The sequence below is a fragment of the Musa acuminata genome, chromosome BXJ1-3, assembly GCF_036884655.1.
Source record: "Musa acuminata AAA Group cultivar baxijiao chromosome BXJ1-3, Cavendish_Baxijiao_AAA, whole genome shotgun sequence".
NCBI classification, from domain to species: Eukaryota; Viridiplantae; Streptophyta; class Magnoliopsida; order Zingiberales; family Musaceae; genus Musa; species Musa acuminata.
This window is the reverse complement of record NC_088329.1, coordinates 37,541,899-37,557,531: the sequence shown is the minus strand read 5'-3', so window position 1 is coordinate 37,557,531 and position 15,633 is coordinate 37,541,899. Positions and strand designations below refer to the sequence as shown.

Here is a 15,633-nt window from a genome sequence, read left to right as displayed (position 1 = left end):
ACGCATTATATTCAAATCTAACGATGTAACCTTTATAGCATAATTGACTAATACTTAAGAGATTATGTTTTAATCCATCAACTAGCAATACATCATCATTGAAAAACATGATTTGTTGCCTATGGTTCCCTTGCCAATGATTTTGCCTTTGTTGTTGTCTCCGAATGTGACGTACCCTTCTTGTTTGCTAGTGAGCATAGAGAAATGAAATGGATCTCCAGTCATGTATCTTGAGCATCCACTATCAAGATATCATCTATTGCTCCTAGCTTGTGGGTTTGTCTACAAAAGAGGATAGTTTTTATGTACCCATTTGATTTTGGGTGCCTCAAAAATTGATCTACCAATTTTGTTATTCATCATTGAAGTATTTATAGTTCCTTTAGGAACCCATATTAACTTATGTGGACTAATTTTCCTAAATGGACATTTGTAAGCAACATGTCCGGATTTACAACAAAAGTTGCATTTCAAACAAGGTGAAACGTGTAATGTGGGTCCTTTAATCGCTTTTAAAGCTCTCTTCTTTTTCGGTTGCTTCTTCTTGGCTTGTGGGCATTCATTTTTGAAGTGCCCCGACTTCTTCCATTCGTAGCATATTACTTGGTCCTTTTTATGTTCAAGTTTATTTTTGGTATTATTTTTAAATTTATACTTTCTTATAAATTTTTTATATTTTTGAGTTAAAAGTGCAATATCATCGTCACTGTCCTCATCACTTGATGTTCCTTTCAAGTGGTCTTCTTGTGATGTAAGCGTCATATCCTTCATGTTCTTTAGAAAGGGGTTCTCGAGCTCTTCATGAGTATAGCATGTCATTTCGTAGGTCATTAGAGACCAAATAAGTTCTTCAGCGGTGGCACCGCCAGAACAGACGGTAGCACCGCCTGAGCGCTCGGTCGCTAGGCGGTGTCACCGCTCGGATTGGCGGTGGCATCGCCCGAGAACTCCCTTATAAGATAAGGGGTTAGGGCAGACGGTGGAACCGCCCCCAACCCGTGAGAACTCTCCATAGAACTCCCACAATACTCTCTAAACCTCATTCTACCCTTTAGAAGCTTAAGAGAGGGATTCTTGTTGGTTCAAGCTCTCTATCTTCCAAGGAATTCTCCATAAGGTAAAATCTGAAATATTTCTTTCCTCTTCTCATTATTTTGCCTACTCTTCACAGTTTCATATTCTTGACCTATCATCTTGTTTAGATAATGGCACCTAAGAGATCAACATGAACAAAAGGGAAGAGGGTGGAAGAAGATTCATATGACCAAAACCTTTTTAGATCTAATGAAGTAGCTCTTAGATTTCCAAATTTCGAAACAAGAACTATACATAAGGGCAAACATATTGATCTAGATGAACTTGGAAACCTAGAACCCATTAGATAGTTTGCATATTTAGATGTCTTACCTCTCCTACAAATCAATGAACCAATTTATCCTAGATTAGTTAGGCTATTTTATGCAAACTTATGTGTGGACAACGATAGCCTAAGTACCTACCTTATAGGAACACAAATTCAAATCTTTGATAGTACAATTTGTGAACTAATTAGAATTTCTGAAAAGGATAGGGGTTGTTACTTTAAAATAAATGGGATGTTAATGTAATCGGAACAACTTGCTCCGAAGCCTTAGAAACTATTTTTGAAAATCCGAACCTAGGCATGATACCCAAAAGTTACGAGCACTTACTACCCTTTAACTCTAAAATTCTTCACCACATAATGACTAGCATACTACTTCCCAAGCAATTTCATCTTGATGAAATGAGTCAAATAGAGCTAAGCACCATGTATTGGATTATGACCGGACAATATAATTATATTGGATACTTAATCCGACAACACATGCAAGATATAATAGCTAAAGACACTATGTTACCATATGGGGGGTTAATCACTCGATTAATAGTTGCCCATGATATTTGTATCTCGCCTAATGAAGAAATAATTCAAATTGATCGATTTAACACCATCAATAGAAATCTATTGAAAAGACTAAAGTGCACATTTAACAATGGTATATGGGTTAGGCAACCTAGAAGGACTTGTTAGGATCGGAGCGGCACTAAGAGGGGGGGGGGGCGGGCGGGGTGAATTAGTGCAACGGATTAAAACTCATAAGTTTGATAACGAATTCGTAAATACGAGGAAATTTCGTTTCAATAGTAACTTGAGTAAATGAAAACCAAAAGCTAGCAATAGTGTAAATAACAATTTCAGGAAAGTAAGAACTCACACATTCAAGGAATACACAAATTTAAAGTGGTTCGGTCAAAATAACCTACATCCACTTGCGAAACCTTCTTCGAATAGGCTCCCAACTTCCACTAGCAAATAACTTTGAAGGGGAAGGACAAATACCCCTCTTACAACCTTTTACAGTGGTTCACAATCTAACAAATTTTCAACGAGAAAGAAGAAGGTGAACACTCAAGCAATTGAAAACAAGACTTGCTAAAGACTTTGCTAAGGCTTTTATCTTAATCTATTGCTTCTCAAAGGTTGTATTCTCTGATGAGAATTGAGGGGTATTTATAGACCCCAAGAGGATTCAAATTTGGGCTCCAAATTTTGAATTTTCTTGGATTTTCGATGCTGGCGGTGCCACCGCCTGTCAGTGTCTGACACTGTCAATGTACTGGCGGTGCCACCGCCCGACCTCTCGAGTGCTGGGCGGTGCTACCGCCTAGTCCAGAGGTACCACCGCCCGATCCTCGGGTTCTGTGCGGTGCCACCGCCCAGTCCGACGGTTCCACCGCCCGACCTTTACCGATCATTGGTTGGGCTTCAAATTTGACCCAAACCAAGTCATATTCGGGCCCAGTTGGCCCCTAACCAGGATATAGGATTATCCCTTAATCCTAACCCTAATTACATGCAAACTACACAACTGAAAACATAGTCCTAAGCAAGCTTTCAACTGACAAACGTCGAGACTCCTTCCGGCGAGCTTTTCGACGATCTTCCGGCGGACTTCCGATACACCCTCGAATTTCTTCCGACGGACTCCCAACAGGCTCCCGATCATGTGGCGAGTTCTGCGAGTAGCCGAACCTTCTTGGTGAACTCCGCAAACCTCCGACAATCTCTTTGGCGGACTTCCGAAAACTCCGACAAGTCCCCAATTTCTTCTCGGTTAGTTCCGACAGCATCTCCGACGAATTTTCGAACTCTCAAACACCCATCGAACTTGACTCCGGTATCCTTGCTTTATGTTTTCAGGCTATCGTAGTTAATCTTGCATACTTAACTCAATAATATAGATTAGATCAATAAACACATCAATGAGAAGATAAAAAGACTTGAATTCAAGCCTAAACCGATAAATTATATTCGTTGAACTTATCATTATTCTCTATAAGCATGAACAAATACGAAACTTCGTATTTCTCATAATTTCTAGCTATGAAAATCATTTTCAAGTCGAATAATAAAAGACAATTATCACTTCGACAAGAGATAAGATTTTTCAACATGAATTTCATAAATGTAAGACATGATTTCATATGATCTAAGAACTTGCGATATTCTCAAAGAGTTTTGCGATGCATATAAGACATTTGCATTACACAAGCTTTTGCAATTCATATAATCATGCTATTGATGCGTATAAGACATTTTCATTAAGTCATGCTATCGAATAGGCACAAGTCATGCTATCGATGCGTATAAAACATTTTCATTAAGTCATGCTATCGAATTGGCACAAGTCATCACAAGTCATGTTTTGCTCATTCTTCTCCCCCTTTGTCATCAACAAAAAGGAGATGAGACTTTAAACGTACAATTTGTGATCATAAAATCATTAAAAAAGGAATCCAGCATTAAGATTGATCATACAAAATTCAACATTCATCCAAAATTCATCTCATTAAAAAACATCGCTTTCATACAAAAGAAAGAAAATGACAAACCTTTAACTTGGCATTAAGAGTAATCATACAAGGATCGCATGTTAAGGTAACAGAATAAGAAGGCATATCAATTAATCCTTAGGAGAAAATCCATAATTCTTATACATGACATTTATTTTTTGATTCATTTGTCGTAGTTCCTTCAAAATTTCAATATGCTGAATTTGAATTTGCTCTTGCTGTGATTTGAGTTGGTCTTGTTGTGATTTGATCTGATGCAATTCTACCATAATGAGTTCTTCAGAAGATGAAGCAGGAGCTGAAGGTGCTGCACCAAAGGGACTAGGAGGAGGAAATTCATTTCCCCTAAAAATTGGTGTTTCGAGATGTTCTACTAATGGGAGAATTGGATCAGTCCTTCTAGGTTGCCTAACCCATATACCATTGCTAAATGTGCACCTAAGTCTTTTCAGTAGATTTCTATTGATGGTGTTAAATCGATCAACTTGAATTGTTTTTTCATCAGGCGAGACACAAATATCATGGGCAAGTATTAATCGAGTAATTAACCCCCCGTATGGTAACATAGTGTTTTTAGCTATTATATCATGTATGTGTTGTCGGATTAAGTATCCAAAACAATTATGTTGCCCGATTATAATCCAGTACATGGTGCTTAGCTCTATTTGACTCATTTCATTAAAATGAAATTGTTTGCGAAGTAATATGCTAGTCATGATGTGATGAAAAATTTTAGAGTTAAAGGTTAGTAAGTGCTCGCAACTTTTGAGTATCATGCCTGGGTTTGGATTTTCAAAGATGGTTTCTAAGGCTTCGGAGTAAGTTGCTCCGATTATATTTACATCACATTTATTTCTAAAGTAACAGACCAAATCTTTTTCAGAAATTCCAATTAGTTCACAAATAGTACTATCAAATATTCTAATTTGTGTTCCTAAAAGGTAAGTACTTAGGCTTTCGTTGTCCACACATAAGTTTGCATAAAATAGCCTAACTAACATAGGATAAATTGGTTCATTGATTTGTAGGAGAGGTAAGGCATCTAGATGTGCAAACCACCTAATGGGTTCTATGTTTCCTAGTTTATCTAGATCATCATGTTTACCCTTATGTATAGTTCTTGTTTCGAAATTTGGAAACCTAAGAGCTACTTTTTTGGATCTAAAAAGATTTTGATCATATGAATCTCTTTCAACTCTTTTCCCTTTTGATCTTGTTGATCTCTTAGAAGTCATTATCTAGACAAGATGATGGATCAACACACCATTCGTTGCAATCGTCCCAAGGGATTCTTGTTGGTTCAAGCTCTCCATCCTTCAAGGAATTTTTCAAAGGTAAAATCTGAAATCTTTCCTTCCTTACAAAGGAAGAATGAGCAACGATTGTAAATCCGGACATGTTGCTTACAAATGTCCATTTAGGAAAATTAGTCCACATAAGTTGATATGGGTTCCTAAAGGAACTATAAATACTTCAATGATAAATAACAAAATTGGTAGATCAATTTTTGAGGCACCCAAAATCAAATGAGTACCTAAAAACTATCCTCTTTTGTAGACAAACCCACAAGCTAGGAGCAAGAGATGACATCTTGATAGTGGATGCTCAAGACACATGACTGGAGATCCATCTCATTTCTCTATGCTCACTAGCAAAGAAGAAGGGTACGTCACCTAAAAAAATTTTCCATAAGGTAAAATCTAAAATCTTTCCTTCCTCTTCTCATTATTTTGCCTACTCTTCAAAATTTCATATTCTTGATCCATCATCTTGTCTAGATAATGGCTCCTAAGAGATCAACAAGATCAAAAGGGAAAAGGGTTGAAGGAGATTCATATGACCAAAATCTTTTTAGATCCAAAGAAGTCGCTCTTATGTTTCCAAATTTCGAAATAAGAACTATAATAAGGGTAAACATATTGATCTATATAAACTAGGAAACATAGAACCCATTAGGTGGTTTGCACATCTAGATGTCTTACCTCTCCTACAAATCAATGAACCAATTTATCCTAGGTTAGTTAGGCTATTTTATGCAAACTTATGTGTGGACAACGAAAGCCTAAGTACTTACCTTTTAGGAACACAAATTAGAATCTTTGATAGTACTATTTGTGAACTAATTGGAATTTTTGAAAAGGATATGGTTTGTTACTTTAGAAATAAATGTGATGTAAATATAATCGGAGCAACTTACTCCGAAGCCTTAGAAACCATCTTTGAAAATCCAAACTCAAGCATGATACCCAAAAGTTGCGAGCACTTACTACCCTTTAACTCTAAAATTTTTCATCACATCATGACTAGCATATTACTTCCCAAGCAATTTCATCTTTATGAAATGAGTCAAATAGAGCTAAGCACCATGTACTGTATTATAACCAGACAACATAATTGCTTTGGATACTTAATCCGGCAACACATGCAGGATATAATAGCTAAAGACACTATGTTACCATATAGGGGGGTTAATTACTCGATTAATACTTGCCCATGATATTTGTGTCTCGCCTGATGAAAAAATAATTCAAGTTGATCGATATAACACCATCAATAGAAATCTACTAAAAAGACTTAGGTGCACATTTAGCAATGGTATATGGGTTAGGCAAATCTAGAAGGACGGATCCAATTCCCCCACCAGTAGAACATCCTGAAACACCAATTTTTAGGGGAAATGAATCTCCTCTCCTAGTCCCTTTGGTGCAGCACCTTCAGCTCCTGCTTCATCTTCTGAAGAACTCTTTATAGCAGAATTACATCAGATCAAATCACAACAAGAACAACTCAAATCACAGCAAGAGCAAATTCAAATTCAGCAAATTAAAATTTTGAAGGAATTACGACAAATGAATCAAAAAATAGATGTCATGTATAAGAACTATGGATTTCCTCCTAAGGATTAATCGATATGCCTGCTTATTCTGTTACCTTGACATACGATCCTTGTATGATTACTCTTAATGCCAAGTTAAAGTTTTGCCATCGTCTTTCTTTTGTATGAAAGTCATGCTGTTTTAAACGAATGCTGAATTTTTCAAATATGATGAATTTTGAATGAATGATGATTTCTTTCTACTAAGATGAATTTTAGATTCTATTTAATAAGCTGAATTTTGAATAATATTATGAATGTCGAATGATCAATCTTCTTGGTGAATTTTCAATCACAAATTGTATACTTAAAAGTCTCATCACCTTTTTGTTGATGATAAAGGGGGAGAAGAATGAGTAAAAGATTGATGAATTGTATGCCAATGTGATAACATGACTTATATGACTTACAAAAGCTTGTGTTAATGCAAATGTCTTGTATGCATCGATAGCATGACTTATATCAATTGCAAGAGCCTGTATTAATGCAAGAAGAATGAGTAAAAGATTGATGAATTGTATGCCAATGTTAAAGCATGACTTATATAAATTGCAAAAGCTTGTGTATTGCAAAGGTCTTATATGAATTATATGCATCGATAGCATGACTTGTCTAAATTGCAAGAGCCTGTGTAAATGTCCTAAATAGATAACAAAACTCCTTGAGAATATTACAAGTTTTTAAATTGCTTGATCATGCCTTACATTTATATCATGAGATTCATATTGAAAGTTCATATCTCTTGTTGAAATTATAATTGTCTTTTATCATTCGACTTGAAAATAATCTTCATAACTTAAAATTATAAGCAATACGAAGTTTCGTATTTGCAAATGCTTATTGAGAATAACGATAAGTTCAACGGATAGAACTTATCGGCTTAGGTTTGAATTCAAAGAGATTGAATTCAAGTGTTTTTATCTTCTCATAATATGGCATATAGATGGGGGGGTTATGTTTAACTCCGTCATCAATTGATTGTCATAATAAAAAAGGGGGAGATTGTTGAATCTCGGATTTTTATTTTATCAAAAAGAGGGAGATTGTCATCATCAACTAACCCATCAATTGATTTCATCAAGTGTGTAGGATTAACTACGATAGCCTGAAAACATAAAGCAAGTCTACCGGAGTCAAGTTCGATGGGTGTTCGAGAGTCCGAAGATTCGTCGGAGATGCTGCTGAAACCAACCGAGAAGAATTCGAGGACTTGTAGTTTTCGGAAGTCCGCCGAAGAGATCGTCTGAGGTTCCCGGAGATCACAGTAAAGGCTCGGCTACTCGTTGAACTCGCCACATGATCGGGAGCCTGCTGGGAGTGCGTCGGAAGAAATCCGAGGGTGCATTGGAAGTCCGCCGGAAGATCGTCGGAAAGCTCACCGGAAGGAGACTCGACGTTTGCCGGTTAAAAACTTGCTTTGGACTATGTTTTCAGTTGCGTAGTTTGCATGTAATTAGCGTTAGGATTAAGGGATAATCCTATATCCTGGTTATGGGCTAACTAGGCCCGAATATGACCTGGTTTGGGCCAGATTTGAAGCCCAACCAGTAACCCAAAAGGTCGGACGGTAGTACCACCGGACTGGGAGGTGGCACCGCCCAAAACCCGAGAGGTCCGACGGTGGCACCGCTGGGCTGGGTGGTGGCACCGCCCAGGACCCGAGAGGTCCGGCGGTGGCACCGCCAGTACACTGTCTGTCAGACACTGACAGGCGGTGGCACCGCCAGCATCGGGAAACCCAAAGGTAATTCAAATTTGGAGCCCAAATTTGAATCCTCTTGGGGCCTATAAATACCCCTCAATTCTCAACAGATAATACAACTTTTTGAGAAACAATAGATTGAGATAAAAGCCTTAGCAAAATCTTTAACAAGCCTTGTTTTCAATTGCTTGAGTGTTCACCTCCTTCCTTTTCGTTGAAAATTTGTAAGAGTGTGAACCACCTGTAAAAGGTTGTAAGAGGGGTATTTGTCCTTCCTCTTCAAAGTGATTTGCTAGTGGAAGTTAGGAGACTCATCGAAGAAAGCTTCGCACGTGGATGTAGGTCATTTGACCGAACCACTTTAAATTGGTGTGTTCCTTGAATGTATGAGTACTTACCTTTCTGAAATTGTTATTTACACTGCAGCAAGCTTTCGTTTTCATCTTCTCACTTTACTCAAGTTATCGTCAAATCAAAATCTGAGAGAAACCAGAAGGTGTCATACTCAACTGCAATTAACAAAGAAATCCTTTATGGCTAGTAATCAAACCATGAAGCAAGCTCCTCCAAATACAATAGATGCATAAGTAGAGAAGCAGAAGTGCATAACAGAAGGGAAGAGGACAAAGAAAGCAGTAGGGCAAGATCAAAATTTGAACATGGTATGGAATTTTAGAAAGCACAACAATTGAAATAGGTAGTCATTATTGGTATAAGATCTATTTCCATGATCCAATCTTTTCATCTATGTACCCATTTCTTGGGGAAAGTCACATAGATTCATGGAAGTCCCGACCCCAATCCTAGTCCATGCTAGCTCATCCTGGGGATCAATTTATCTCCTTACCTGAACAAAATAAAACCCCAGTAATCACTCACTCACTTAGGGTTCAGCTGCACTGTTAATAGAGTATCAAAGGGCTTTCATGTAAATAACAAGAATTTGTGGAATTACGGGCAAAAGCAAAAATATTTAGAAGCTAAATATTTTAAGAACTCCTTTAAATATTGTAATTAAACAAGAAATAGAAAATTCCGCTCACTCCTCTTCTTCCTACTTATATATCCATAAAGGAGGGCTCTAGGGTTCAAAATATAACAGCTCAAGTTGCCCTAGTTGATTTAAGGGAATAAAATGATAATATGAAACTGTGTCAGTTGATAAGAAACCATATTAAACCACCCAAATATTTGGTGCTAAATCTAATAAAGTTCAACATTCATACAACAGAAACTAAGACAACATAAGCTGCAAACGAAGAACGAAGAGATTTAAAACAGACTCCTATACATTTTGAAGTTCCTGTATCAAATTCAAAGGCAACATTTTTCACCAACCAACCACAATTCTAAAATGTAGTTTGTTTCACCGTACCTCATTTGTTTGAACAAAAAGATTCATTCCATTGTCTAGAGTACATGCTAGCAAATGTAAGTTGTACTGTTTAAATCATATACTGTTTATTGAAGAAATGCCTTAGCCAATACTATTTTGTGAAAAAAAAAGGCTCAGGTCACATGTCCTTCCAATGCTGGATACCCCACAAAAATGCTACATCTAAATCTTTTGGTACTGAGTATCCACTAATGCCTCATATCCAACAGCCTTTAGTTGTAATCATCAACTGCCATCAGTCCCATCTAAAACACGAATAAAACGCTAACCAATACAAGAAACGAATGCATCCTGCCATGAACAATAGTCAATGCCTAAGCAGTTCTAAGACACCAAAAACAATGCTAGAACAAGATGGCAGGGATGACCTTGGTTGAGCAGTTTCTGCACGGTCTCGTTGGGCTCCATGTTGGTCTCCTTCAGCACGGCGTAGATAGCGGCATTGGAGTGGTTCCCGACGACTTCCCTGATGGAGTGGATGGTCTTCCGAACCCGAAGCGAGACTACCTGACTTCCGCCGTCGATATTGGAGACCAGCACCATACCGGTCGTGATCGGAAGCGAAGTGAAGCAGTGAAGCGGCTATGCTAGTGATGAGAAGAAGAAGTGGCGAAGGCGGCGGTGGAGGAGAGTGAGAGAGAAATGGAGGGAGGGTGAATGGCGATCGGAGAGAAGAGGCATGTTTTGAAGAGAGAAAGGGGGGAAGAGGAGAGGGGAGAGGTTGCCCTAGCACGGGGTATTTATATTTATGTTTCTGCTATCCGTTTACAAATAACGCATTGCTTACACCTACTATTATTGGGTTTGCAGTTGCGCCTCCTGTGGGAGGCAATTCAAGTGTGACAAGTAGTGATTTCGGTATTAAGGAATGCTGTTGTTATTTCTGTTCTCGCTGGCAGCCATATTTACTGGTATATATATACATATATAGACATATACATATATACATATATATATATATATATACATATATATCGATCAACATAATGCGTGTTGGGCATTATCTTGGTCGGTCGCCCACCTTACTACTTACCTTGTGATTGGTGCAACTACCGGTCCCACAAAGGTCCCATAGGCGCCAATTGGATGCCGCGGTGGCCGGCTACAAAGGCGTTCAGGCTACATGGCTACGATTAAGCAACTCTTTTGTTACACTTCGGTGAATAGCTGTCATTAATTTTTCTTCTTTTGTGTGTCTGTTTTTCTTGTAGGGGGGGTAAAAATGGAAAAGACGAAATTGCTCGCATAATATTTTGTTCTTATATTCCTAAAAAATGATCTGTATAGTTATATTCATATGATACTCAGAATACTTAAAAAGGTCTAAATGGTAGATATCCCCCATATTGTTTTTCTATGATATACCAAGAGTATAAAACATAAAAACAATGCATACGAATTCCAGAGTCAATCTGGAAAGGGTGAGTGTACCCATCCCTATCCCTCAAGAAGTGTTTATTTTCATACTCAACCAAAGCAACTGCTTAAGAATATGATTATAAAGCAGCAAATTATTCTTAGCACGAGCAGAATAAGGTTACTCTTAAAAGGTACTGTCATAGAACAAACTCAGGCATTGCAAAATAAACCAACATATAATAGAAAGTAATAAGTCATTTTAAGAAAGCATAACAAACTAACTCTTCTTAGAGCCTTTATCTCCCTAGAAGATGATCCAAGACTGAAGAAACCAAGTGTAAGATATCATGCTATCGCTATCTCTGGAGCCACCACCGGTGATGGCTTGATGTATTCTTCTTCGTCCTTTGGGGGATGAATGGTGACCAGATCTGGAAGAGGAGTGGTAGGTCCTTGCTTTCCCTTTGGATCCCAGTCCAACATAATCTTGACCTTGATTCCAAGAACACCCTAAACAAGACAACACATAGTTTAGGTCATTTCAGTAATTTTTAGAGGGGAAAACAGATAAACCAACACAAAAATGCAGCAAGGTGAAACATTCTTGGAAGCATAGCATCAAACAATGGAAATGATAGGTATTAAATCATCTAAAGACTACATTCTAAAATGTCGAGAGATTCTACTAGTTTCTTCTGCAAAGTATCAATTTCAAATATAAAATAGTGGCCAACAAAGTATAAGTTTATGCAATGCAAAAAAAAAAGTCGATTTCTTGAGCTAACCTGTCTAAGGAGAACATGCCTCACAGCAGAGTCAATATATTCATTGACTGGCTGACCAGAAGAAATCATGTATCCATCCTTGAACTTCATTGATTTAGCACGCTGGGCCCTAAGTTTTCCACTTACAATCACCTAAAACAAATTACAGAATAAGTTTCAAAACTTAATTAAAAAAAACCTTAATGCATATGTAGGACCAAAACATACCTCACATCCTTTTGCACCACTCTCCATGACAAACCTCAAGACACCATAGCAGGCCCTGGCAACAAGCATGCGCAAATCAGACACCAATTTGATTCCAAAGCTCACTTATGGAATATGTATATCAAAAACACATTTATATCATAAGCTGTGAAGTTCACAGGAATGAACACTAGTCAGATGCTTAGTTCACCACAAGCAACCAAGGACAAATAAACAAAACAGATAACATGCTACAGAGAAGTAAAGATGCACATACATCGTAAGCAACTTATAGAAAGCAACAAATTCCCCGAGAAAACAACAAAACTACTCTGGTCATACATATTCAGTTTAACATACAAAAAGGATGATGTGAGTTTAACTAACCATGGAATTAAGACTCAATGAAGGATCAACATATTATGCATAAGCTTGCGCATGAAGAACTCCAAATATTCACAGACAAGAGAGCACTATAGCATAAAGATGAATCAGGAAGGAAAAACTGAAAGACGGCTATTACCAGAGAATATAACTAATCATGTTAACTCCACAAAAATGCAATAGATGGTAGCATGCTCAACAACACAAAGCTATCAGTTCCATATATATCAAAGGGAAATCATCAATCAGCACCAATATGACATAACAAAGAATAATGAATGCTCAGAAGCATGGCATGCAAGTTCAAATGGTACCGCCCGATACACATACCGATCCGACAGCATACCGATACGCAGACTGCCCGCTACTGGACGGAACGTGCTACAATGCTACAGTATTACACTATAGTTGTGCTACAGTACTACAGTAAGAGAAAGAAATATTTAAAATCGTTCGGTACACCGATACCATACCGTATCGAGCCAACCTCGAAACACCGATACGGTATGGTATTGCATACCTTGCTCGAAAGAGAGATGATGCCTTGGCCCACATCAAAGTTGCTCCTTTTCAACATAAAGGACCAAGGTTTGAGCCACCAAATTAATCTCTGCGCTTGCAACGATAGTCTATATACATCGACTGTTCCTAGACTCCACATTAGAGAAGGAAGTTGCATGCACTAGGCCTCCCTTTGAAATGGTTAATATTGATAACGAAAACATTGCAAAAGCACAAAAAAAAAAATCAAAAAGAGAAATTCACAATCAGACTTTGAGAGGGAAAAAACAAAGAGACAATCACAATGCTGATTTTGCAGAAACAATCCAATTATACAAAGCAACATAAAACAACTGCCCTATAGCAGATAGAAAAACCATAATGAAATATTGCAAATGTATACAACCGTTTTCTAGTTAGAAAAACCATAATGAAATATTTGCAGAAAAAAATCAACTTGGAGAGGAAATAGAAATACCCAACAATAGTTTGAAAATCAGCCAACAATTTACCGAAACAGGCCAACGAAACAGAGCCTGAGAACTGATGAGAAATGTATGAACAAACTTATTACCAGAAAATTCTGCCATCTAAAGAAGTACCAAGGCCCTAGCTACATAAAGGCAATTCAGAATTCATCACATTCCAACAAGGTTACAAGTTAGAATCCTATTAGATGAAAGACATCACAGAAACTAACAACCATGGGCACAAAACTGACAATATGCAAACCAGGAAATAGACATGCAATTTCCCATGGCCACATAATGCGCACAAAATAATAATCAGTAGGCCACATAACACAAAATTGCATATAGAGTGGCCTAAACAACCAAGGAACAAAACGAAGATGAGTCAAGTTCATCACAAAACTAAGCAAAATCAGAATTAAAAGAACGTATACAGTAATTTTCCACACAGATATGCAAGTATTTTTTAAAAGCAAACCTCACTAAAGCAGGAACATGCTTCTGATAACAATTATATCAAAGTCATAACTTAATTCAGTACGAAATGAAAATAACAACTACAAGCAAGAGTACACAGTACAAAAGAAATTAACAGAAGAAGGCATCATTAATAATATGTAATATAGATCCCACCTCCTCACAGCAAGACCTCCGAGAAGCTTGTAACGGAGTGATTCGGCCTGAGCAATGGCACACAGCCCCCTATTGTTCACCTTCTCGGCGTAGAGCTCAACACCATTCTCAGGAAAGTTGAACCTTTTCTGCACCACCGACGTTAATTCCCTGATCCTCCTGCCCTTCTCACCTAAACCAACACAACAAAAACATCAAACACTACTCACCACTTCTCAAAAGCCTCGAGAACAAACCCCAACAAGCCAAGGGCAGATAAATCACCAAGAACGTTCTGGGTGCGCGTCGCCCGAATGATGATCTCCGTCCGCATGGGCGTAACCCTGACCTCGACGCCTGAATAGCCATCCTCCGCAAGCTCTCTCGTCAGCACCTCGTTCAACTCCGCAAAGAACACCCCATCCGCCACAAACTGTGAAGAAAAGTGGCAGAAATCAAGGAGATTCAGCGACTTAGGAGCGCGAGAGAGAAGAAAAGATTTGGATCGGCAGAGGGACCACCTTACGCTTCTTGCTCATCTGTGTCGCCATCTCGCGCAGAGGATTCGACAGGAGAGAGTTCGCCGCCGCGCCTCCTGTGGGGTAATGGCGGTGGATCACTAAAAACCCTAGAAAGACGAGGGCGCTATGTGGTGGTGCTCTTTCATAGTGATAAGCGGGAGGATCGGACGGCTAAAGAAGGTTTATGGTGGAATGGAGGGTTTAGATGGACTGATGGTTTTTTTGAGATGATCGTAGCCGTAGATTAATAAAAGTAGTAGGTTTTCTGCAAGAAACAAGTAAATTCTAGCATTAAACCCATTTCGTTATTATTAAATATTATAAAATCAGCAAAAGTAATAATAAAATAATTATTTATATCATATTTTCCTTCGATGATTAAAATTTAAGATGGGTAATTCATTTACGTGTATAAACATCATAAAGTTAATCTTTCTTGCATCAATCTTTCAACACAACAAACAAATATGATACTTTTTTTTTCTATTTTAGATTAATTTTTAAGTTTTTAAGTTGCATTTGGTATGCTTTTTAGGCTAATTATGACATATTTCATTCATGAGTAATACATCATAAAGTTTGTCCCACTTACCTCAATCACAAACATATACGATATAAACCATGATTCTATTTTCACTATTTTAATGTAAATATATATATATACATAAAAATATATTATTAATTAAAATACGCGATCGTCAAAGAATTGAAAGTTCAAATACTCAAAGACATCATTTGAATGTAAAAACTTTGTTATGATAATTTACATACATCCCATTGCGAGAAGTTTGGATGAGGTAAAATAGGTTGTCCCAATAAACTTAACATATCATCCTTTAACAAATATTATAATTTCTAGATTATTTAAATATATATCATAAGAACAGTTTTAAGATCTCTTTAAGAACCAAATATTCTTGTTTTAAATATCTCATATTGTTTATTATTTTTATGTATTCTCACTAT

General features: G+C 37.5%; 2 protein-coding genes across 15 annotated transcripts in view; both read right to left on the bottom strand.

Annotated features, from left to right (window-relative positions):
• The window catches only part of LOC135627742 (uncharacterized), a 38,222-nt gene extending 27,643 nt beyond the window's left edge, over positions 1-10,579 (bottom strand). For 8 of the 14 annotated variants that reach the window (XR_010492692.1, XR_010492691.1, XM_065134005.1 and 5 more), the window contains exon 1: positions 10,218-10,579. Coding sequence is in view for 10 of the 14 variants with exons in the window: in XM_065134005.1 (XP_064990077.1) it covers positions 10,218-10,392 (175 nt within the window). In the remaining 4 variants the exon portion in view is untranslated. The remainder of the gene's footprint in view (positions 1-10,217) is intronic. The other 6 variants (XM_065133976.1, XM_065134012.1, XM_065134044.1 and 3 more) reach the window with 3 other exon arrangements.
• Positions 10,580-11,342: 763 nt separating this feature from the next.
• On the bottom strand, positions 11,343-14,826 carry LOC135627736 (small ribosomal subunit protein uS3x-like). The gene is made up of 6 exons (XM_065133962.1): positions 14,668-14,826; positions 14,432-14,579; positions 14,168-14,339; positions 12,201-12,255; positions 11,994-12,125; positions 11,343-11,718 (listed from the first exon to the last, which is right to left on the bottom strand). The coding sequence occupies exons 1-6, from the start codon at positions 14,695-14,697 to the stop codon at positions 11,554-11,556; spliced, it is 702 nt and encodes a 233-aa protein (XP_064990034.1). The 5' UTR covers positions 14,698-14,826; the 3' UTR covers positions 11,343-11,553.
• Between the last annotated feature and the right edge of the window lie 807 nt (positions 14,827-15,633).

Excerpts from the sequence above, each read along its gene's own strand:
- LOC135627736 (XM_065133962.1), bottom strand. The coding sequence starts at position 14,697 with ATGGCGACACAGATGAGCAAGAAGCGTAAG. Across the intron at positions 14,580-14,667 it reads AGATGAGCAAGAAGCGTAAG|TTTGTGGCGGATGGGGTGTT; the intron begins GTGGTCCCTCTG and ends TTTTCTTCACAG. Across the intron at positions 11,719-11,993 it reads GGCATGTTCTCCTTAGACAG|GGTGTTCTTGGAATCAAGGT; the intron begins GTTAGCTCAAGA and ends TGTCTTGTTTAG.